General features: G+C 41.9%; 1 protein-coding gene across 1 annotated transcript in view; it reads left to right on the forward strand.

The window, feature by feature from the left end:
- The window catches only part of ARFGEF3 (ARFGEF family member 3), a 115,446-nt gene extending 92,378 nt beyond the window's left edge, over positions 1-23,068 (forward strand). The window contains exons 23-34 of the mRNA XM_077813112.1: positions 601-745; positions 2,068-2,190; positions 4,659-4,756; positions 7,559-7,703; positions 8,405-8,533; positions 9,671-9,847; positions 10,305-10,419; positions 11,239-11,341; positions 12,102-12,233; positions 13,209-13,339; positions 19,522-20,746; positions 22,877-23,068. Coding sequence (XP_077669238.1) covers positions 601-745; positions 2,068-2,190; positions 4,659-4,756; positions 7,559-7,703; positions 8,405-8,533; positions 9,671-9,847; positions 10,305-10,419; positions 11,239-11,341; positions 12,102-12,233; positions 13,209-13,339; positions 19,522-20,746; positions 22,877-23,068 — 2,715 coding nt within the window. The remainder of the gene's footprint in view (positions 1-600; positions 746-2,067; positions 2,191-4,658; positions 4,757-7,558; positions 7,704-8,404; positions 8,534-9,670; positions 9,848-10,304; positions 10,420-11,238; positions 11,342-12,101; positions 12,234-13,208; positions 13,340-19,521; positions 20,747-22,876) is intronic.
- The last annotated feature ends 275 nt before the right edge of the window (positions 23,069-23,343 follow it).

A 23,343-nucleotide genomic window follows, 5' to 3' on the forward strand; every position in this document is an offset into this window, starting at 1 on the left:
TTAATGGGGTGGTCTCTCTATTCAGGGTTTCAGAAGGGTCCTTTCTCCCTAACTATAGCACCAACACAAACTGTGGTAGACAGGGCACAATTATTTTTGTAATAAGCTCCGCTCTGTAAAAGGAGCCCTGACCATTGTCACCCCAGTGCAGTTCAGTACAGTGGCTTTTCTACACCGTAGTGTGGTGTTGAGCAGTACTATATTTTGCTCTGCTCCTTTGTCAGGACTCACCTCAGGTTGAAATTACTTCTTTTACGAGGTAAGGGATTCCACCTAGTATACACTGCATTAGAGCCACATCTTCAAAGAGGGGTCACATCCAATTGCAGCCAAGCAGCACTAGGCTTTTGGAATATATACCTGGTGGTTTAGCTGTTCTCTTTCCTTAGAGCAGAAATGTGGTTATTCAACAGAAATCTACCTCCAGTCCTATACATGTTAATGAAAAGTAACTTTCTCTGGAAAAAAACTATAGAAAAATCTACATTTTTCAGTTACTTCTGTAGATGTTTGTATGGTAATTTCTGTTAGTCATTCCTTCCACCTGTTTTGCTGGATGGATTTATGTTTGTAAAGCCCTCTCTGCTTTGCCTACAACAGGTGATCACGTCTATAGGAGAGCTGGTAGAGGTGTGTTCCATTCAGATCCAGTCCGGGTGGAGGCCCTTGTTCAGTGCACTGGAAACAGTACACAGCAGTAGCAAGTCAGAGCTTAAAGAGTACCTTGTTGGAGAATATTCTATGGGTACGAGTTTTCTCTGTTGCTTGTTTGATGTGTCTCTGTTTCTTCGTCGCATTATCTCTAGGACATAATAAATAAGTAAATAAAAATACGACCATAATCTACAATAAGGGTCCAAAACAATACACTGCAAAACTCAATGGTGTCATGGGTGAGTTGGGTCCTTACTGTGGAGTAGTGCAGTATCTAGATATTTTTTAGTAAGAAAACAAATGTAAATCTCTGAATACTTTATCCTGTGTTTCCTGCCAGACAATAGCAGACACACAGAGGTGAGAAAGAGAGGACGTTAACAGAGCCGTTCAGCAGTCTGGCCAAGCCATGTTCTGCTGCTGGAACATTAGGTCTATCAGGTTCCTCTGCGGCTGTCCTCCTGGAGGAAAGAAAGATGCTCCTTATGGCCGTCTCTTGTCTTTGCACCCAGGCCAGGCAGCCTACGTTTTGCCCCCAGTGTGAAACAGGAGCTCCTGTAAGAGGAGGACTGTTAGCACTAGAAGTGTAGGGGAGATGGTGAGCAGCTTCATCTCACATAATACTAACACATAACCCCTGAAGTCTAATCTGTAACTGTCTTGGTATATCAGTCCCAGATCTCTCCTGAACACAGCATGTCAATTTTATGGTGCTTATGTAGAGAAATATTCATTATTCTGACTTTTGATCAACTTAATAGGTATTTTTAAATGTTTTAAAGTCAAATATAGGCATGTATTATGTGCCTGCTGGAATCTAGTCTTTCAGCTCCATTATGTACATTAGGCAGGCTTTAAAAGGCTTATATTCAACTCAGGATAACAGCCCAGTTATGCCTCTGTCAAGTAGTGTCAAGATTGTGAATGTGACAGCCACCATGTCAGCCAGCAACACCAAGAATTGAACCAGGGACCTAAACCGGAGCTAAAAGCATGAAGTGCTACAGCCTGCTCTAGAGACAAGTCTCTGTAGCTGGGGCAGATCTGCTCTAGTAATTATTTGGGGGGAATTTTTTGGCCTGTGTTTATACAGGCGGTCACAAAGGTGCCTTCTGGCCTTGGAATCTGTGAAACTGTGACTCACTCCTCTGCTGATCAGGCAGAGAGGGGAACCTGAAAAACACTCACCAGTGGGTTGTGTGAGTACCCTCAGGTTGCTAGTCCCTTGGGAGCAAGGAGAAAACTAAAGTAGATGCAGCTTCCAAGGCAGTCACAACATCTGCCTGTCAGAAAGTTGCCTAGCAATCACAGGAGAGGTACAGTACATTCAGCTGAACTAGGGAACCTCAACTTTATAAAAAAAAAAAATAAAATAAAAAAAATAACTGCCTTCACCTCCTACTGTTTTCACAGGGAAATGCCAGGCTCCAGTTTTTGATGTTTTTGAAGCATTTCTCAACACAGACAACATCCAGGTCTTTGCCAATGCTGCCACTAGTTACATTATGTGCCTTATGAAGTTTGTCAAAGGACTGGGTAAATATGATTTTTCCTTTTCTTTCATTAAGTGCAACCTTTCTGTGGTGGGGGCAAGAGGGGAAGAAGTGAGGTTTCGTTTATTATAAGGTACAAAATATGCTTGGAGAGAGGTTTAGCAGATGGTAAGCAGGGGTGCTGCATAAAAGACACCAAAATAAAAGGATTATTCAAAAACCACTTTTGATGCTGTTGGATTTTAGGGCATGTCACAGAAACAAAGATTCAGCCATCTAATTATTAATTTCTTCTCATTTTCACAATGACCTACTACCCCTATATAAATACTACAGAATTCTACAGTACAGTAATAGTCCAGAACTCTTCAGTCACGGTATTGTAATATTTGGGGGTGGGGTTGGATTAGCGCAAAGAACACTACAGCATTTTTTCATAAGGGCAGTTTTCCATTCGGTGATCAAAGCCACATTTTTTCCCCAGTCTCCTAGCAGCAGCGTTTGGCACACAAACTGCCAGAACTCTGCTGGACCCTTCAGTAAGAACATGAATATCAGAGGTAATAACAATCTGTCAGCAAGATTAACTTTTCTTTTCTGATAGTGAGGGTAGAGTAAGTGGAGAGAAGATAGGGTATGCCAAATCAAGGTGATCCTGTACTTTAATTGTAGTGCTTGGAGAAATTTCAGAACAAAGGCGAATTCGGATGGGTTGTTCTGCCCTCTTATTCACATTTCCCTGCTTGCTTTGATCATTTAAAAAACAATTGTCAGAAATTCTAAGGAAGTGTGGAATTGATTCTCCTCCTACTAATGTAAATAGCAAAATGCCAGGGGAAACTGGACGGGGCCGTTCTTTCTTCTTTTATTTAACTCTACCTTTAATTCATAAATGATACAGTAACTTTGTGCCTGACCACACCCCCTAAAGTCAATGGGCACAAGATCTGGCCCTTGAGGAGGGGAAGGGAGGGTAACTTCAATTATTTGCTACTTTATGAAGAAAATTAAAATGGTATGCGAAGAGCAAACTGGCAAACACTGAACCTGGCTGTCTTCAGAAACAGAAGCTTCTCTTGATGGTTTAAAAAATATGTTTTCCATTTGGTGAGATGGATTTATCAAAGGGAAAAGAAATGGATATTTCTTGTTTGTAAAATTTTAATGGACAAATGGAATTCCTAATCTATATGTCTAATTCTGAATTTTAATGAAATGTCTCATATGTAATATTTACCTACAAGTGTTGTTCTAGTTATCTGGAAATACAGACCATCAACAACTGTTACTAGAATTTTGCTGATCTACACTGGGGGAGGAGGGGGGCGAATCGATCTAAGTTACGCAACTTCAGCCACGTGAATAACGTAGCTGAAGTCGACGTACTTAGACCTACTCACCACGGTGTCTTCGCTGCGGTGAGTCGAATGCTGCCACTCCCCCATCGACTCTGCCTGCGCCTTTCGTGGTGGTGGAGTACAGGAGTCGATGGGAGAGCACTCGGGGGTCGATTTATCACGTCTAGGCTAGACGGGATAAGTCGACCCCCGTTGGATCAATCACTGCCCACCAATCCGGCGGGTAGTATAGACATACCTTCAGTAACCAAGGAAAGGACACTTATGCATTAGGGGTTTGTTCCAAAGCCTACTGAAATCAACAGCTGTCTTCCCACTGACTTCAGTGAGTTTTGAATAAGGCCCTAGATCTTGCACACCTATAGTACAGTGCTTATGAAGAACCAAATTTTTAACAATAAATTATATATAGATCTGTTCATTTGCTTTAACTATTGGAAAGCACCTGCCGCTAGCAATAGGCACTGAAAAGTTTTAAATAAAATTTATCTAAAATTCCTTGAACAAAAAACAAATTTCTCCCATTATTTCATTAACAAATCCATCTCCAGAGTAACTGCTAAGTTAGTGAGATACAGTGGTTCAAATTTATCCCGGGCAGCACTCCAGTGACATCAGTGGAGTTACACCAGGTTTGAATTTGTACCTACATGAATCAAAGATTTGTCACCTCCTTCTTAAACACTGTGGTCACACTTTATATTAAAGGTACATGTATAAATCGTTAATGAATGAGAAATAGATAATATGATGTGTGTAGTATGTGTTATAGATGGTGATAAGCATGTCAGTTGAAGATGTTACAGATGAATATAAACTCTGGTTATAATATAAGTAACCTATTGAATCTATAACCATCTGTAATAAAATTAATTATCCATTTATTAAAGCATTTATCAAATATTAGCACTTTTTTACAAAGTATTTGTAAATCTACTCTTAATCTAAAGTGTGACCACCATTATTATGTTGTTCAATGGGAGAAGTCTCCACAAACTCTTTGAACTGAGGTCTAAGTCTGCATTTATGGAAAGTGTGGTCAATAGCACATAATAGCTAGATTGAATGAGAAATGTGCGTTGCATAACTTTTAATGCTGTGCTTACATTTCTTTTTTTCCCCCTTCTCCTTCACCCTGGCCTCCCACCCCTAGGAGAAGTAGATTGTAAGGAGATTGGTGATTGTGTGTCAGGATCTATGTCTACAGACTTGTGCCTTCCCGCTCTTGATTACCTCAGGAGGTGTTCTCAGGTATGCCGACAGAGAGGTACAGACCTGAACCAGAAAACCACTTCTAGGTTTCTTGACTCACAGCAATCATTGGAAATGTTCGCATGCACATAATAGAATATTTTATGTATACAACCTTTGTGGCAAGCTTAGTGGTAATATCCTGCACTGCCGTACAGGAGGTCAAGGGTCAGTTCTTTATTGGAGTTTCTTACTCTCTTGGCCAGCTGAAGGGGGCAAAACTCAAGATATGGTAGACAGTCCTGAGGAGAGAGAAATGGATTGTATGCTCTGAATGAGCAACATATGGTACTAGCAAGATCAAAGGTGCATCTAGTCTTACTCCAACAACACTGGGACTTTGGGGAGAGAAAAAAATAGTGAGAATCCTCAGATCTCTCGAAGTGTGATGGACTCCACCTGCTGAAATAGGTCAGCAGCCTGGTTATACTATAATAATATATGTAAAGGCAAAGGCAGAATTCTAAAAAGTCAGAATGCCAGCATATTTCGTATGCAGTGTTGTTGTAGCTGTGCCGGTCCCAGGATATTAGAGAGACAAGGTGGGTGAGGGAATATCTTTTATTGGACCAACTTCTGTTGGTGACAGAGACAAGCTTTTGAGCTATGCAGAACTCTTTGTCAGGCCTGGGGAAGGCTCTCAGAGTGTCACAGCTAAATACAAGGTCAAACAGGTAGTTTAGCATAAGGAGTTAGCTCGTATTCTAAGGGACCATTCAAGGTGAAGTGGCCCATTAATACCTTGTAGCCATAGGACGAAAAGGAGGGTTAGTGGATTACAGATGGTTGTAATGAGCCATACATCCAGTGTCTTTATTAAGACCATGATTTTTAGTGTCTAGCAAAGTTATATGTATTTTGTATGAACCCAGTGCTCACAGTATAGGTTTCTGTTCAGGGCTGCTTGGACATTTTTTGTCTGCACTTTGATATTATTTTAATTTATTTGTACCACAGTAACACCTGAGGGTCTTAATCATGTATTGGGGCCCCATTGTGCTAGCTGCTGTACAAATGCATAACAGAGAGAGTGTCCTTGCCCCAAAGCAATTACAATCCAAGTATAAGATGAGAGGCAACAAGTAGATGCAACAGACAGACTGCAAGAGGGGAATGGGCACAACGAAATAATGAGACCATACTGGTCAGCAAGATAAGCATCAGTTGCAGCAAATCATAATTAGTAGTTGTTAATATTCTGTGTGATAGTGTTAAGCATTTGGTGAACAGCAAAATCTGCTACACATCACATTACCCGTTTCCCCCCACCACAACCACAGAGAAAGAGAACCACCCTATCTGTCTCTCTGATATAAATTTTAATTAATATTACCAAAGAAAAAAGAGTAAAAAATACAATAGGTACATTGCAAATACCTCTATTATATTCAAAAATGCCTAAGAAGCAAAGTACAGGACTCCTCTCTGTTCACAAATTGAAATTTAGGTCCCAATTCTACCATGCTCAAAGCAGTCCTTTACTCTGTAAATAGCCCTACTGAAATCAGAGGGACTGCTTGCAAAGTACCTATTCAATGTGAGTTACGGGGCAGAATCAGGTCCTTACATTATGGTTTGTTTGGTTTTTTAAAATACCTTGCTGTCTGTTGGGTATCGCAGTCTGAAGATGTTGGAGAACCAGGCCATGGAGGCTGCCTCATAATTTGAGAAACCCTGTTTAGTTTATAGGGATTGGTATGACACGATACAAATGCAGAGAGTGAAAATGTTCATGGCACTACACTGATGTAGTTTATTTAGCTCTGGACCACTGGCACCAATGTGCAATTGTGAGGGACCATTTTGAATACTACATTGAATTTTAATACATTCCATTCATATGGTTAGCAGCCACTCACTCAAGAACTTCTGAAGTTACTTAGATACCAACGATTTATGGCACCAAAAATGTGGAATCCCAGTTTTCAAAACATATAAGGCATTAACATTATCTCTGGTGACTGGTGATATAATGCTGCAAAGATCATGTTCATTGCAGTTGGCAAACCAGTATATATTATTTCAGGAGCAATCAACCTTTGCTGGGCTAGTGATCAGAAAGAAAAAAACAATCTCCAAAATAACCTGCAGATAGGTGGATGGCTGGCAGATAAAGATAATATTTAGTATTTATTCAGTTCTTTACATCTTCAAAGTACTCTGTGTACAACTAATCCTCAGAATACTCAGGTATGACCAGTATTATTTGAATTTCGCAGCTTGGGGAACTCACACAGGTTATTTAAATGACTTGTCCAAGGTCACAGAGCAAATTAGCAGTAGAAGGAGGAGCTCTTGACTCCTCATCTTGTGTTCAGTACCCTAGACCGGTGGTTCTCAAAGCTGGTCCGCTGCTTGTTCAGGGAAAGCCCCTGGCAGGCTGGACCGGTTTGTTTACCTGCCGCATCCACAGGTTCAGCCGATCGTGGCTCCCACTGGCTGTGGTTCGCTGCTCCAGGCCAATGGGGGCTGTGGTAAGCGGTGCGGGCCAAGGGACATGCTGACCGCCCTTCCTGCAGCCCCCATTGCCCTGGAGCGGTGAACCACAGCCAGTGGGAGCCGCGATCGGCCGAACCTGCGGACGCGGCAGGTAAACAAACTGATCCGGCCGGCCAGGGGCTTTCTCTGAACATGCAGCGGACCGGCTTTAAGAACCACTGCCCTAGACTACGTTGCCACTAGATGGACCGTATCATGCCACTATCCATCCCAAATATTACTGTCACTCTAATACTTATTTTCCCTGTGTGTGGCATGACGGCACTTTCCCACTTTCCCACGTTACGTTTTTTCTTTGTTTAGTTGCTAGCCAAAATCTACAAAATGCCCTTGAAGCCAATTTTCCTCAGTGGCCGGCTGGTCAACTTGCCCCAAAGAGTGCAGGAGCCATCAGCCAGCAGTGAGGATGGGACTGAGTGTGTCCTTTCTGACTTTGAGGATGACTCTGGTAGGTGAATTTAAAATCATGGCTATTGCATAATTGTGGTTACACACAGAAGTTAATCAGCTCCACGTGTAATTGTGAATTTGGCCAACTGTTGCAAATGTTCAGAAAAAAAGTGTCCAGAAATATGGTGTTGCCCTGTGTCTGTATTGTTTACATATCCACATATGTTACAAATTAAGCTCTTTTGTGGTGGTTCCTCTCAGTGGGGCGAACACATGCCCAATTTAGCTATATCCTACATGCATACTCAGGTGATTTCACCTCATTTATACTTAGTGATGCACTGCATACGTAAGAGACCCACACTCCTCTGAGATGAGAGGATAAAGTAATAACAATGACAGCCTGATAATCCTAACCTTTCCATCCACTAAATGGGTATGAAGGGAGAAAGAACGCAGAGTAAGGTGGGAGGGGGATAGATGCTCTATAAATGAGACAAGGGAGTGGAGAAGAGAGGAGAGCAGAGATTCAAATGGGCAATGCCCCATCACCACCGTACATACAAACTGTATTGGATGGGAAGGGGATAAAGACTAGGAACCCATTATCTAGCTCACAGGAGATTTTTTCCTTCGTCTCCCTTGCATTTTGAAACCAACCCCAGCCAATGATCAAACCAGTAAATGCATTATAAATAGCTTCTAGTATATTTCCCCACACCTTACTCCTAGCTTCTCATTATGTGTCCGTATTTCTAGGCCTTATCAATGTCTGGATCATTCTGCTGGAAGAATTAACTACCGCCATATCCAACTGTCCCCGCCAGCACCAGCCACCCACCCTGGATTTACTCTTTGAGCTGCTGAGAGATGTTGCCAAAATTCCTGGTAATTTCAACAACTTTATGGAACATTCTGCTACTGAGAAAAATCCTTATTAAGCTAGCAAGGACCGTGAAGATAGTTTGCTTAGCTTCTCTAGAGAGGAGATATTGTCCTTGTGGTGTTCATTAGTAACTTCTTGGCTTGGTTAAAGATCACATTGACTGGCTCCCAAGCGAGCTTCATCAAAAAGATGATAGTCTTTGCATAGGGGAGGAAAGGGATAACTGTGGTAACTGTGTGGTAGCTGTTGGCATGTGTTAATTTTTTTATTGGTACTTTTGTCTAGTGTACACAATTCTCCTTGTTCTTGACACACATCATGATATGCAGGTATTCTTTTCTCCACCCCCGTGAAGGCCAATCTGTGGAGTGATATGACATCACTACATACTGATACATTCCCTGCACATCTGCTATTTTATCCAGAACAAATATTTCCAGCTTTTACCTTCCTCTGTTGTACCTGCTTGAAAAACTTCTCCTGTTTCTTGAAGTGCTGGATTGTTCTCTATATATTATGAGACACTCTTCATGAAATCCTCCTCGAATGTTCATCCAGCATAAAACTGCACTGCTCAGTTTGCATTCCTATAGTCCGAACCAGAACTGTGCATCAGAAACAAATGCCTTTTCACCGCACCATATATGGTTATAAATGTTTTATATTAAAACCACACAAATAGTTGACTTGATGAGTAAAAAAAACATGTTGTGGGTGTCAGACTCATAGAATTAAGTACTGTCATGCCCAGTATTTATTTTATTAACAGCTGAATATCTTGCCATGCTCTTGGTCACTCCTCCCCAGAAAATAGTTGTTCTGTCATCTCTTATATCTTACAATAAATCTACACTAAATTCAAGAAGACAGTTGGATTCTCCATGTACCCTTCAATTAATGGGTGGTAATTTATACACTTTCAACAGGCAATCCAAGGTGTATGCACTGCTGCAAACTTTACTACTGGCTCTTAGTTAAGACAACACAAATACTTCAGATATTTTCGAAGTAGTTTTCATTAACATTAGTCAATCCATGATCTCAGTCTGGTAAAGGATCCTGGATTTCTTAGTTTGGGCATGTGTTTCAGTGGGTATTTGCAGCCAGAAATTCTTACCATGGTTGTGTTTTCCTTCCAGGCCCAGGATTTGGCATTTATGCGGTTGTACATCTTTTACTCCCCACAATGTCCCTCTGGCTCCATCGTAGCCATGGTGACCATTCTTACTGGGATGCGGCATCTGCTAATTTCAAGCATGCCATTGGCCTTTCCTGTGAACTGGTAGTGGAGCACGTTCAAAGTTTCATACATTCAGGTAAGCAGTGTCCCTTCAACATCAGATCTAGTGATTCGCTAACGATGCAGGGTTTTACTGTGTGACATGCTTAGAAGATGGCTTGGTTTTGGTTGCTCAAGAACAAGTCAAAATCAGGAAGAATGGGAAAGTCATTTTTACCTTAAAAGAGATTATGTTAAACTTTCCAAAAATATAAAGTGATCGAGTATTACGCTCAAGATCATAATAGACAGGAATAGGAACTAACACAGTACTTCCCCAATATCAGTGGGAAAATTTATATTCCCATATACTTGCCTGAAGAGAACAGCTCTCCTCTTAATTTGCTGTGTTTTGACACCTATAAAACAGCCATTAGTGTTAAAGAGAATCGAGTTTGTAAAATATTCAGATATCAAGAAGAAGAAGGACTGCTGTTTGTCTAGATGATATTGCGAAGGTGGGAATGCTAAAAACAACTTTCTTTTCCCCATAGACATTGGCTACGAGAATATGATTAATACAATGCTAAAAGATCTCTTCAAGTTGTTGGTAGCCTGTGTGGCGGAGCCTACAGAAACAATCTCCAGAGTTGGCTGCTCATGTATCAGGTAATATAGAAGAGCCTTTTTTCCCCCATCAGAGTATTAAAAAGAGGAAGTGATGCAAAGACTCCTGACTAGAGAAGTCTTGGCCAAACAAACTGATCATTTTGGCCAGTACCTCCATAGTAATCTATAACCTGCCTCTTGTTCTTTAAAAGCAAAATCTAGAGTTAGAAAAAGCTTCTAAGGGCTGAAATTAAATGTCCCTCAATTAGCCAGACTGTTTGCTTGTTATCAAACCAAATTCCCAGTCATGAAGGGGAAGGTAGGAATATATGGGAATGCCCATGGCCCATCTGTATTGACTCGATGCTGTCAGAGCAGAGGAGAAAGTCCACAATTTTGGGAAATGATATAAACAAACATGCATGTTCCTCCCATGAAAATATCTGCTCTACACGAATATCTACATCACTAGTCAATACACAGCCTGTAGAAAAAATAATCAAACTGCTGTTGGGTGGGATACACAGGTCTCCTGAGTTAAGTATCCCCATCACATTGTGCAAATTATTATTGCAGTCAAACCTAAAATATGGTGCACAGCACTGAACAGACAATAAAGAAAGATGCAGCCCCTGCCCTGGAAAGCTTTGAATCTATATTGATAAAAAGCACTCAAATAGCAGCCAGGAAAGGAATACAATGTCTAGGCAAAATGGTCAGGGTGGTGATTGGCACACATCTTACTAGTTTGATGTTTGTGAAGCAGCTGTCTAGATTTTGCTCTACCCAGTAGCCCAATTTCTACCTTCTTTCTTTATGAGTCAGAAAAAGTTTTGTAGGGCTTGCAGGCTTGATAGCTTCCAGTGTCCTTACTTGCAGGTATGTCCTGGTGACAGCAGGGCCCGTTTTTACTGAAGAAATGTGGAGGCTTGCATGCTGTGCGTTACAGGACGCGTTCTCTGCAACTCTTGAGCCAGTAAAGGTAAAACTAACGTCCCAACCAGCCTCAATTCACTGATATTTGCTAGATAAATAGATTCCCTTTTCTGAGAAACTTTTGTGTCTAATTTTACCCAAGCCACAATAAAGACTTTGCCTGAAAATCAAAAACATCAGAAAAGTAATTTCAGATCTGTTATCATATATTTTAGTTATTGTTATGTTTAATTTTAGTGAAAGGTCTCAGATTAATAACTCTGGAAACAGAAGTGTTCTGTTTTTTCCAAAGAACGTGTACATCGAGGCAGTGGCATATGGCCATGCTTCCTACGACAGTGCTCTAGTATTGCACCAAAGATCAGGGTGGGAAGTGACCAGGCTTCTTCATGATGCCCTGCCAATATGAAATCAGCGGGGTTGAACAGGTGCAAGTGAGAGCAGATGTTATCTGCATGACATGTCTTTATATCCAGTTCTTCAGCTGGCTTTACAAATGCAATGGGAAAACAAATGATTGCCTGAGTGATGCCTTTGCTACAAACTGAGTCCAGACTAAAACACTTGGCTCTTTTGACTCAGTCTGTGATTGTAACCAAAAACCTTGGTAAGTCATCACAGTCCAAGCTGCTTAAAAGGGAATCACAGTGCATTTGTTCAAATAAAATATCCGGAGAAATGCCAGGGCAATTATGGGAGATCACTCAGAATCTGGTCATGCACATGTGCTCATGAGGCTAGAGGGCTCTACAACTGCTTGATTGATCTTTCACACAGTGAAAGACTGACGTTGTGTCTCTCTGTAGAACCTATTGGGCTATTTCCACAGTGGTTCTGAAAGCTTTAGTGGCGATGCCTGTGAAGTGAAGGTGGCGGCCCCGTCTCTCTCTCCCAGTGCTGAAGCTGAGTACTGGAGAATCCGAGCCATGGCACAACAGGTAATGATCTCATTACAAAGGAAGCCAGAGAACAAACTATATACCAAGAGTTAAATCAACAGGCAGGCTGGGAATTTTCTTTCCAAAAACTCCTGGAAAGGGAAAATTGTACTGTGGTGGGAGTCTTTGCTCAGTACCTTTGTTACTGGAGGTCCGGGAAAGCGTTTCCCTCCGACTATGTGTTGTCTCCCCGTGGAGGGCAGTAGGCTTGTGAAGCTCCATATTAAAATAGCATCTTGCTGGAGTTTACCTTACCTTTCCTTTGCTTGTCACTTAAGGCAGCACCACATCAACTACTTCCCCAAGCAGCCCTTTGTGCGAATCCAGGTAAATGTCCTATTAGACCTAGGAGTAATCATTTTCCCGAAAGAAGTAGTGAATGTCTGTCACTTTGGTCACATTAAAAATAAATTGGACAAGCCAGGGATGGATTAGATGAATCAACAGGTCACTTCTGTCAATTTCTGTGTGTAATTGATTGTACCTGCTGCTTCTTGGAATGCCCAATACACTGATAATATGCAGACCTGGAACTGATGGGCAATAACAAAAAGGCAACCCAGTGGGTCATAGAGACTGGTGGGTGGCATTGGCAGTGTTTTGTTTGTTAATTTTTTTAACACCTGAAGTTCAGAGAATCCCAACTCCCATAACCCCTATCTGATTGCGCGTGTGCATACACAGTGTCTCTTCAGTGACCTCTCCTGAGATAAATTCTGCTCAGTTGTGCTTTAGCCCAACTATCCAGTTACAGTACAAAGCACGACAAGCCACAACAGTGGAGATTTGGTTGACTTCCCCTAGGAAGTCAATGGGAGTTGGGTGCCTTTGAAAATAATCCCCCTCAGAATGCACAGCCTGCACAGGTGGGAGACTTTAGCCATGCAAAGGGGCTGTTCTGTTCCTATATGTATTACCTTTTCCAATGGTGCAGGTGTTGAGCTGCTTGTTGTGCATAATGTGTGGATTTTTTAGGTTTTCATGTTAGACACCCAGTGCTCACCAAAGACCCCCAACAACAAGGAGGGATTTGAACATGCTCAATCCTGTGTGCTGATCATTGAGCTGCCTGCTGACAAGAAACACAATGGGCACACCCAGAAAAGGTGAGAACCATTCCAAAAGGCCTTCATAGGGCTAAGCCGGAGGCAAAGAATGTTTTTAGCCACGTAGTGAGATGAAAGCAGAAGAGCAAATCTGTCCTCCAGGTTTGCTAAAAATATGAATGATCAATGAATAGAATGGAACTTAGGGAAGAGAAACAACCATTATCAGCACACAGGAGAGACCCATTTGTGAGGAAGTATTGATTGTGCAACCCTCCGACTGGTGAGCACACACTCGTATGAGTAGTCCCATTGAAGTAAATAAGGTTACATGGGTGAGTGCTCACCTATGTCAGGGATCGACAATCAGTTCGATAGCCTCACATGGTGTGTGAAAACTAGACTGGAAAAAGAACTAGCAAATCATTTATAGGGAACTGTGTGTATGTAAGCGAAAGATGGAGTTGGACTCAATAACCTACAGTGCTAGGTCTTTTCCATCTCCAATATTCAGGGCTCATTCTGTTTCCTTGGGTGCAGCTCTCTGGATTTTTCATCAGCCAAAAGCAGAAGTTCCCTTTAACAGTTTTCAAAAAATTTGCAGGCACCAGGGAGACAAATGGAAAAATGGTTATGCTGTTTTGTAAATGACCATAGTATGTAGAAATTAGAACCAGAATTATTAATTTGTACTCCACGAATATGTCAGTAAAACTTTCCATTTTGTTTTTTAACCATAACACCAAAATTATGCAGAGGGAACTTTTGCTTGTTCCAGCTAAAGGACTGCTTAATAACAAAAAAAGAAATGTAGGACAGTAGGTCTGTGGAGCAATGTAAGCTAACCCTAGGTTAGCAAAAGCATTGTCCAAAACTACCAGGGTCGGGCTCAATACACTGAGCTGAGGAATTTTTTGTGTTTTTGTAGATAAAACTCTTCAAGTATTAAGTCACCCATCACAGATCTTTCAGCATGCAATTGCCTAGCACGTCACATTCTGAGCTCATCACATAACGTTTAGGTTGATGCTTTTTGGCACTGCTGAACACTAACGTCAACCCCAATAGCACAAATGGGAGACAGAGTCAGAACTGTGAATCCAGGACCTGTGTTTATATTGTTGGAAATGTATTGCCAACAATGAAACCTTTGGGGATGAAATGTATGTGATAAATGGTCTGTAAGCAGGCGTTGTGGCAAGTCCCCCTTTGCTCCTCTTATTCAGAGATGTAGTCTTGTTGACAGTGAGGGGCAGATCTTCATGGTCCTTCCTTGGCTGAGGAGAAAGAAGGACAATGCAAGAAGCCTCATTTCTTTGCAGTGGTGTGCAAAGGTCTCCCACAGCTGCAATCGCTATGCTACCTCCTCTTGAGGGTGCACAGGGACTGCTTTCTCCTGCTTCCCCTCAAGGAACAGGACTCCAAAAAGGGGTCAGGGAGGGTTGGGATCATGACCTTAACCCTTTCCTTGCCTGGGGGGGGAATAACCAGCTCCATTCTAAAGAATGGGACAGATTGTGCAACATTCTTTTTACCTACTCAGTGTGCATAGAGAGGTCCCAGTGGAGACCGTAGCACTGCCCAGGGCAGTGGCATAAGTGTCAATCTATACTCGAGCATTTATAAGGGAACACAGGCCTTTTGAAAGGATCACTGTACTGACTCCTAGTACTCTGAACCATTCCAGCATCATTAGACTTGTGTAGTGTCTAAACAATAACCAGGAGTTTTGTTTTGTTTTCATAAGTGGGTTTCCACTATTCAGCCGACTCTTCACCAGAATAAGGCTCAACCTTGACTGTGCCATTATTTTCCTTATTATTTTCTACAACAATGCATGTGGTGCCAATCTTGCATGCTAAAAATTGTAACCATTCTGAAGCTTTGTTTTAACCTCCTGGGATTTCTCTTTTCCCATTTGATTTTTGCTTCATTAATGCTACATTGTTCCACAGGAAGCTGGGGTAAGGGAGCATTTTTTTCACCCTACAATATAGTTTCATAATTTGCAATCGCAAACAAAAGATAAAATAATGTTATGCTTAAATGGGATTGGTGTCATGTGCTCTCGCTTATGTGTATGTTGCCAGCACCTTAGTTTGGTGTTTTACCTAGGAAACAACATCCTGGCCAAGCAGTACTGCTATTAAGCTGTAAGGCCCAGATTTTTAAAGGTGTTTTAGGCATTGCGGTGCTCAGCATTGCAAAGCCTAACTGATTTATGATCCTAAATCTAATTTTCGAAAGGAATTTAGGCACTTCAAAGTCTAATTGCCTTTGAATGTCAATGGGATTTTGGCTCCTAAGTGCCTATATCCCTTTTGAAAATGAGATTTAGGCTCCTAAATCAGTTTAGGTGTTTAAAAATCTGGGCCTAAGGCTATTAAAGGGTGTGTGGATTTCCCTAATTCTGGTCCTGGGTCTGGCACATGATTAGTCCCTTCAAGACAATGGAAGTACAGTAACTCTTCATTTAAAGTCGTCCTGGTTAACATTGTTTCATTATTAGGTTGCTGATCTATTAGAGAACATACTCGTTTAAAGTCGCGCAACGTTCCATTATAAAGTTATTTGGCTCGCCCCACTCCACCCAACAGCCCGGGCGCTCCTGCCGGGGAGTGGGGTTGGAGCGCGGGGACTTACCCCATTCCGCCTGCCCAGCGCTCCTGCCGAGGAGCAGGGTCAGAGCAGAGGGGCTTGCCCTGCTCCGCCTGCCCGGTGTTCCAACTGGGGACTGGGTAAGCCCCCAATCCTGCTCCTCGGCAGGAGTGCCGGACAGGCGGAGTGGGGCAAGCCCCCGCACCCCAACCCTACTACGCCCCGCCTCAACCAAGCTTCACAGTCATCATTGGTGAGTACAGTATTAGTTTGTTTAAAATTATTTAAAACTTATACTGTATATGTATATAATGTCTTTTGTGTGGCGGAAAAAATTTCCCTGGAACCTAACCCCCCACATTTACATTAATTCTTATAGGGAAATTGGATTCGCTTAACATCATTTCACTTAAAGTAGCATTTTTCAGGAACATAACTACAACATTAAGCGAGGAGTTACTGTACTCATTTGCTTAAAGCTATGCACATGCTTAAGTACCTTGTTGAATCAGAGCGTCTGTCAGTAGTGTTTGTAAAGCAGAAGACTAACTGCTAGAAAAGAGCTCCTGTATAATCATCAGGATTTTGTCACCATCACAGTCATCATGTAATACGAGACCATTCCAGATTTCACAGAGGTGTTTACTGAGTCACCTGCACTGACCGCAGGTGTCACAGCAGGTGTCACAGCAAATGCACACGCATGGATAGATTTGCCGTGACAGCACTGATTCTACATTGTCTGACCTGTGACCGCTGCACATGAATGCACACAGGAACTGCATCACATCAGAGCTAGCTCCTCTACCAGGGTAACACGTAATTGCACATCCAGCAGCATGCTGTGCAAGCTCTGTGATACTAGCACTCAGTTCCTCCTGTCATGACAGGCAATGCTATCCAGGTATGTTTACCACAGCATCCGTTCCAATTCTGACATTCTAGCAACTGGGACTGTATGCAAAGACTAAAGAGATTAAGAAAATTATCATAAATGAAGATGCTAGTGATTTGTAGGATTAAAAAACAGTGCCTTAAAAATTATCCTAGCCTTTCTTCCTAGCCTGGTCTATGCTGTAGGATTCTAAACATTACTCACTGGTGAATTATCTGCAAAATTTCATCATGTCAGCAAGACGACATTTTAGCATTCCTGGGCTTAATGTGCAGATCATTAATTCAGTGATGTGGTCGCAGGATGTTTCTGATCTCATTGAGAGGAGCGGGGATATATACACTCAAGTCTGGGAATAATATCCACTAGGAGTGGTGGTATCATTTCCATCCCATATTAAGTGTATATAAATTGAGGAAATCTGTTCTTAACACATTCAATCTGGATTAAATTAGATTCTTTCCAACAACTGTGTAATATGCTTTAGAACAAGAGTCTGTGCATTCTCTACCATATTCCTTATGCTTGTGTCCTGAAGGTCTGGGAAGAGGTTTCAGAGTAACAGCCGTGTTAGTCTGTATTCGCAAAAAGAAAAGGAGTACTTGTGGCACCTTAGAGACTAACCAATTTATTTGAGCATAAGCTTTCGTGAGCTACAGCTCACTTCATCGGATGCATACTGTGGAAAGTGTAGAAGATATTTTTATATGCACAAAGCATGAAAAAATGGGTGTTTACCACTACAAAAGGTTTTCTCTCCCCCACCCCCCCACTCTCCTGCTGGTAATAGCTTATCTAAAGTGATCACTCTCCTTACAATGTGTATGATAATCAAGGTGGGCCATTTCCAGCACAAATCCAGAGTTTAACAAGAACGTCGGGGGGGAGGGTAGGAAAAAACAAGGGGAAATAGGTTACCTTGCATAATGACTTAGCCACTCCCAGTCTCTATTCAAGCCTAAATTAATTGTATCCAATTTGCAAATGAATTCCAATTCAACAGTCTCTCGCTGGAGTCTGGTTTTGAAGTTTTTTTGTTGTAATATCACAACTTTCATGTCTGTAATCGCGTGACCAGAGAGATTGAAGAGTTCTCCGACTGGTTTATGAATGTTATAATTCTTGACATCTGATTTGTGTCCATTTATTCTTTTATGTAGAGACTGTCCAGTTTGACCAATGTACATGGCAGAGGGGCACCGCTGGCACACGATGGCATATATCACATTGGTGGATGTGCAGGTGAACGAGCCTCTGATAGTGTGGCTGATGTTATTAGGCCCTGTGATGGTGTCCCCTGAATAGATATGTGGGCACAGTTGGCAATGGGCTTTGTTGCAAGGATAGGTTCCTGGATTAGTGGTTCTGTTGTGTGGTATGTGGTTGCTGGTGAGTATTTGCTTCAGGTTGGGGGGCTGTCTGTAGGCAAGGACTGGCCTGTCTCCCAAGATCTGTGAGAGTGTTGGGTCATCCTTCAGGCCAGTCCTTGCCTACAGACAGGCCCCCAACCTGAAGCAAATACTCACCAGCCACCACATACCACACAACAGAACCACTAACTCAGGAACCTATCTTTGCCAATTGTGCCCACATATCTATTCAGGGGACACCATCACAGGACCTAATAACATGGACAGTCTCTACATAAAAGAATAAATGGACACAAATCAGATGTCAAGAATTATAACATTCATAAACCAGTCGGAGAACACTTCAATCTCTCTGGTCACGTGATTACAGACATGAAAGTTGCGATATTACAACAAAAAAAAACTTCAAAACCAGACTCCAGCGAGAGACTGTGGAATTGGAATTCATTTGCAAATTGGATACAATTAACTTAGACTTGAATAGAGACTGGGAGTGGCTAAGTCATTATGCAAGGTAGCCTATTTCCCCTTGTTTTTTCCTACCCCCTCCCCCACCCGACGTTCTTGTTAAACTCTGGATTTGTGCTGGAAATGGCCCACCTTGATTATCATACACATTGTAAGGAGAGTGATCACTTTAGATAAGCCATCGATGAAGTGAGCTGTAGCTCACGAAAGCTTATGCTCAAATAAATTGGTTAGTCTCTAAGGTGCCACAAGTACTCCTTTTCTTTTTGGGAAGAGGTTGTTGGCCTTACTAGAGGGGAAATGGAAACCAGGAATTAGTCTTCAGAAGCATGTCAGTTTGTGTCTAAATCTGCCATAGCAAAGCTGAGCTTTGATTAAATTGTTTATATAGAGGAGTGACAGGGTTGTTACCACTAGAGAGAGTCAAAGTGCAATAAATAGAGAAGAAAGTACAAGGACATAAACAAAGCAAAATTGGGAGACACTGACATTGTAGTCTACAAGTCTTCCTGTTATAGTAGTGTACAATGTTTGGAGTAAGCTTAGTTACAGTGATACTGAAAAAGAAAACATTTAATCCTGCAGTTGATATCACATGTGCCAAAAGGCTACAGAAGTAGCAAAAGCATCGTACACTATTGAAATACCTATTTCAATTTGAATGAAGGCAGTATAGGGCCTGATCCAGAAAACTTTTGCTCAGTATCCTTACCCAAACATATGTAATAAATGGGACTATATGTGTGAGTAATGACTGCTAAAGCAAATAAGGATTTGCAGGATTGGACCTTCAGTTTGTAGCTTTCATAAGTCATTCTAAAATACAGTGTATGCCTATAACTCATAGTGAAATAACTTGTGAATTATGAACTGTTAATTTATCTTTTTTTCCCTTTTTTTGTGGTATCAAGTATCCCTTTCAGGACAATAGTGGTGAGTCTGTTGTCTCATCAAGTGCTTCTCCAGAATTTATATGATATCTTGCTAGAAGAGTTTGTGAAGGGCCCCTCTCACGTGGAAGAGAAGACAGTACAAGTGCCAGAAACCAAACTGGCTGGTTTCCTCAGGTACATTTCCATGCAGAATTTGGCTGTCATCTTTGACTTACTTCTGGATTCTTATCGGACAGCCAGAGAGTTTGACACCAGGCCTGGGTTGAAGTGCTTGCTGAAAAAAGTGTCTGGCATTAGTGGAGCTGCCAACTTGTACCGCCAGTCGGCAATGAGCTTCAACATTTACTTCCATGCCTTGGTCTGTGCTATCCTGACAAACCAGGAGAACATCACCGCAGAGCAGGTGAAGAAGATCCTATTTGAGGATGATGAAAGAAGCACAGACTCCTCCCAGCAGTGCTCTTCAGAAGATGAAGACATTTTTGAAGAAACTGCCCAAGTCAGTCCCCCAAGGGGGAAGGAGAAGAGACAGTGGAGGGCTAGAATACCATCTTTGAGTGTTCAGCCAGTGAGCAATGCAGACTGGGCTTGGTTAATCAAAAGGCTTCACAAGCTATGCATGGAACTCTGTAACAACTATATCCAAATGCATCTGGATTTGGAGAATAATGTGGAGGAACCTCCAGTTTTCAAAGGCGACCCTTTTTTCGTCCTACCATCCTTTCAATCTGAAACCTCCACCCCGTCAACCGGAGGGCAGTCTGGAAAAGATACACCCTCAGAAGATGACAGAAGTCAAAGTAGGGATCACTTGACAGACAATCTAACTCCCAAGGGAGGCAGTGGAGAAATGCTGCTTCTACCACCATTGAGCCCTAAAATGGAGAAAAAGGACCAAGCCAGGAAAAAAGAATGGTGGGAGAGCGCTGGCAACAAAATCTACACCATAGCCACTGATAAAACTATCTCCAAACTCATGACTGAGTATAAGAAAAGGAAGCAGCAACAAAACTTGACCTCTTTCACCAAAGATGTCAAAGTGGAAAAGAAGGGAGAGTTGTTGGGCTCAAGAGGTCAGGATTCACCACTCCCTCAGCGACCACAACATCTGGTGGACCAAGGCCAAATGAGGCATTCCTTCAGTGCCGGCCCAGAGATCTTGAGGCAAGAGAAGAGGCCGCGCTCAGGATCTACAGTCAGCTCCCTGAATATATCTGTGCGAGATGCAGAGGCACAAATACAGGTAGGACACTTGGTAGACTATGGTAGGGTAATGCCAAAAGGGGTAGAAAAGATTAAACCAAAATGTCTAGCATCAGAGATCTACTGAGTATCCCCACAAGCTGGTATTGATGTGACCCTACATCATGATAAAATCAGAGAAAGAGTATTCTGTGGAAGAATCGTCAGAGACTTCAGGGAAATTGGAATGGGAGCTACTGGGTAAAATTTTCTAAAGCGCCTAAGTGACTTTGGAGCCCATTTCCCATTTTCAAAAGTAATTTTGCTAATTAGTAGCCTTATTGATTTTCAGTGAGACTTAGGCTGCTAATTGCTTGTCTGTTTTGAAAATGGGAATTAGGCATCTCAATCGCTGAGGATACGTCTAAATTCCAGCTGGGAGGTGTGATTCCCAGCGCAGGTAGACACATTCGCACTAGCTCATCTGGAGCTAATGCGCTAGAGCTAACAGTGTCTATCTGGGCTGGGACTCTCACCTCCCAGCTGCAGTACAGACATACCCTTAGGTGCTTTTGGAAATGTTACCAGTTGTCTCAGATGTGTTATGATTACCCTTACTTAATGTGCGATATTGTGGAAATGGCAGATCCTGCAATGTTAGACTTCCACTACAATTTTTATTTTAATTAGCTTTCTTTGTGCAGTCCACAATTTTGCATACGTTTTGAGGTTTGCCACACACTTTTCCTCAATAGTACAGTCAAACTCCATTTATCTGAGCTGGTAGCAGCTGGGGCTCGAGCTGTGTCAGCCCCGTGCAAAGCAGGACTCTCATTGTCAGCCCGAGGCATTAATGACTGTAATACAGTTGTAGCAAAATATCTAGTTATCAAAAAAAATGAGTAGGCATAGCACAATACTTGAGTGTTTTTATTGTTCCAGCAAATTTTTCTTCCACAAACAAGTCTTCTCTGGCTTTTCCAGATTACCACAATTAATAAAGGTCCATTATTCCTTTTCTGCAACTTGTCCATGCCTTGTCCGCAATCATCCTGCAATTCAAGTAGGGCCTTACTTATGATGCTCTTGTAATAGAACTGCTTCTTTGGTCAATTGCAAAGCAGAAATATTGAACTGATTACTATTTTTATCTCTGGATGAGAGACGACACAGGCACCAAACTTTGGATTTGGGCTCATTTTGTGATAGGCTAGTATGTGAAAAAACACTACAGTGGTGATGTGCTCACAGTTAAGCCAAAAAAAAAAAAAAAAAAAACTTGGCTATATTGTGGGTCTTCCTGATTCCTGTTGTACCCTATGAATATGAAACATGCTAGCATCGTTCTAGACTTTTCCTGCTGTCATAGCCTCAAGATCTCCTTATTTTCTACCATGTAATATGACCCAAGAGGAGACTGTTCTCTCCAGAAAGTGCGAGTAAATTTCTGTCTTCAATGGGATTTATTCATATACTCTAGGTGGAGATTTCCCCCTGGAATGTACCTTGCTGCACCTCAAAAAAAAAAAAAAAAAAAACAAAGCAATTTGCGTCTCCTTCTTAGCTGGCTGCCAAGCTGTCTTTAGGTGCCCAGAGCCACAATTGTGAGGGCTTCCTCTCTCTCTATTACAACCTGACCCTAACCAGACGAAAGTATAGTTCATAGTGCTCTTTCTTTAAGAGTCTGAAGTGTCAGTTCAGTGAAGAGAGGGCCCCGTTCATCCTAATCCCTTATTCAAATCTCCTATGAATGCTTCCTTTGCAAAACACTGCAAAGATGAAGATGCTTATGTCCATCTTATTTTGAATTTAAAGGAGCAAGAGTGTCCCTTACTGAATCCTTTTTCTCTTGGGTAAGAGAAGGAGGGCCCCAGACTTTATTTAATAATAACAACAACAACGATGAAGTGGATTCTAATGGAATGCAAGGTTTGGAAGAATCTGCTTTTAAGATGTAGTGATGGGATTGAGACAAAGAGCCTGATTCTCATGTCAATTATATTAGTCATACCCCTGTGCATTTCCATTGACTATTGAGTGGGTAGCTCTGATTTACACTGGTGCCACTGGTAGCAAATTGAAACCCATAGTGTGCTATGGCCTTCCAGTGGCTATTTATGTGGCTCTTTTCTGATTCTGCTTCTGTACAGCAGAGACACTTTTTTTTTTAATTATTCTAATTTTGTTTTAGGCATGGACCAACATGGTGCTGACAGTTCTCAACCAGATTCAGACCCTGCCTGACCAAACATTCACAGCCCTCCAGCCAGCTGTGTTCCCCTGCATCAGTCAGCTGACTTGTCACGTGACCGATATCCGAGTCCGTCAGGCTGTGAGAGAATGGCTGGGAAGAGTGGGAAGGATCTATGAAATCATTGTATAAAGGAGACATGTTTCATTAGCAAGGGGAGAAAGAATCCAAGGTTTTTACAGGTATACAAACAGAATGCCGTTACTGAAAGTAACTGGTACGGAGCTACATATTCATGGTGATAAATTCTGAAACAGCAAGCCCTCCAACATGTCCTTTACCTACTTAAGATTGTATGTTTGTCATTCTCACCCCAACAAAGGAAGTGCTACACTTCACATTAAGTAGCATGACATAACACCAAGTGATGAATCTGAAAATTGCTGGTAAATCAGGCTGGTACATAA

Source organism: Eretmochelys imbricata, chromosome 3 (assembly GCF_965152235.1).
Source record: "Eretmochelys imbricata isolate rEreImb1 chromosome 3, rEreImb1.hap1, whole genome shotgun sequence".
NCBI classification, from domain to species: domain Eukaryota; kingdom Metazoa; phylum Chordata; order Testudines; family Cheloniidae; genus Eretmochelys; species Eretmochelys imbricata.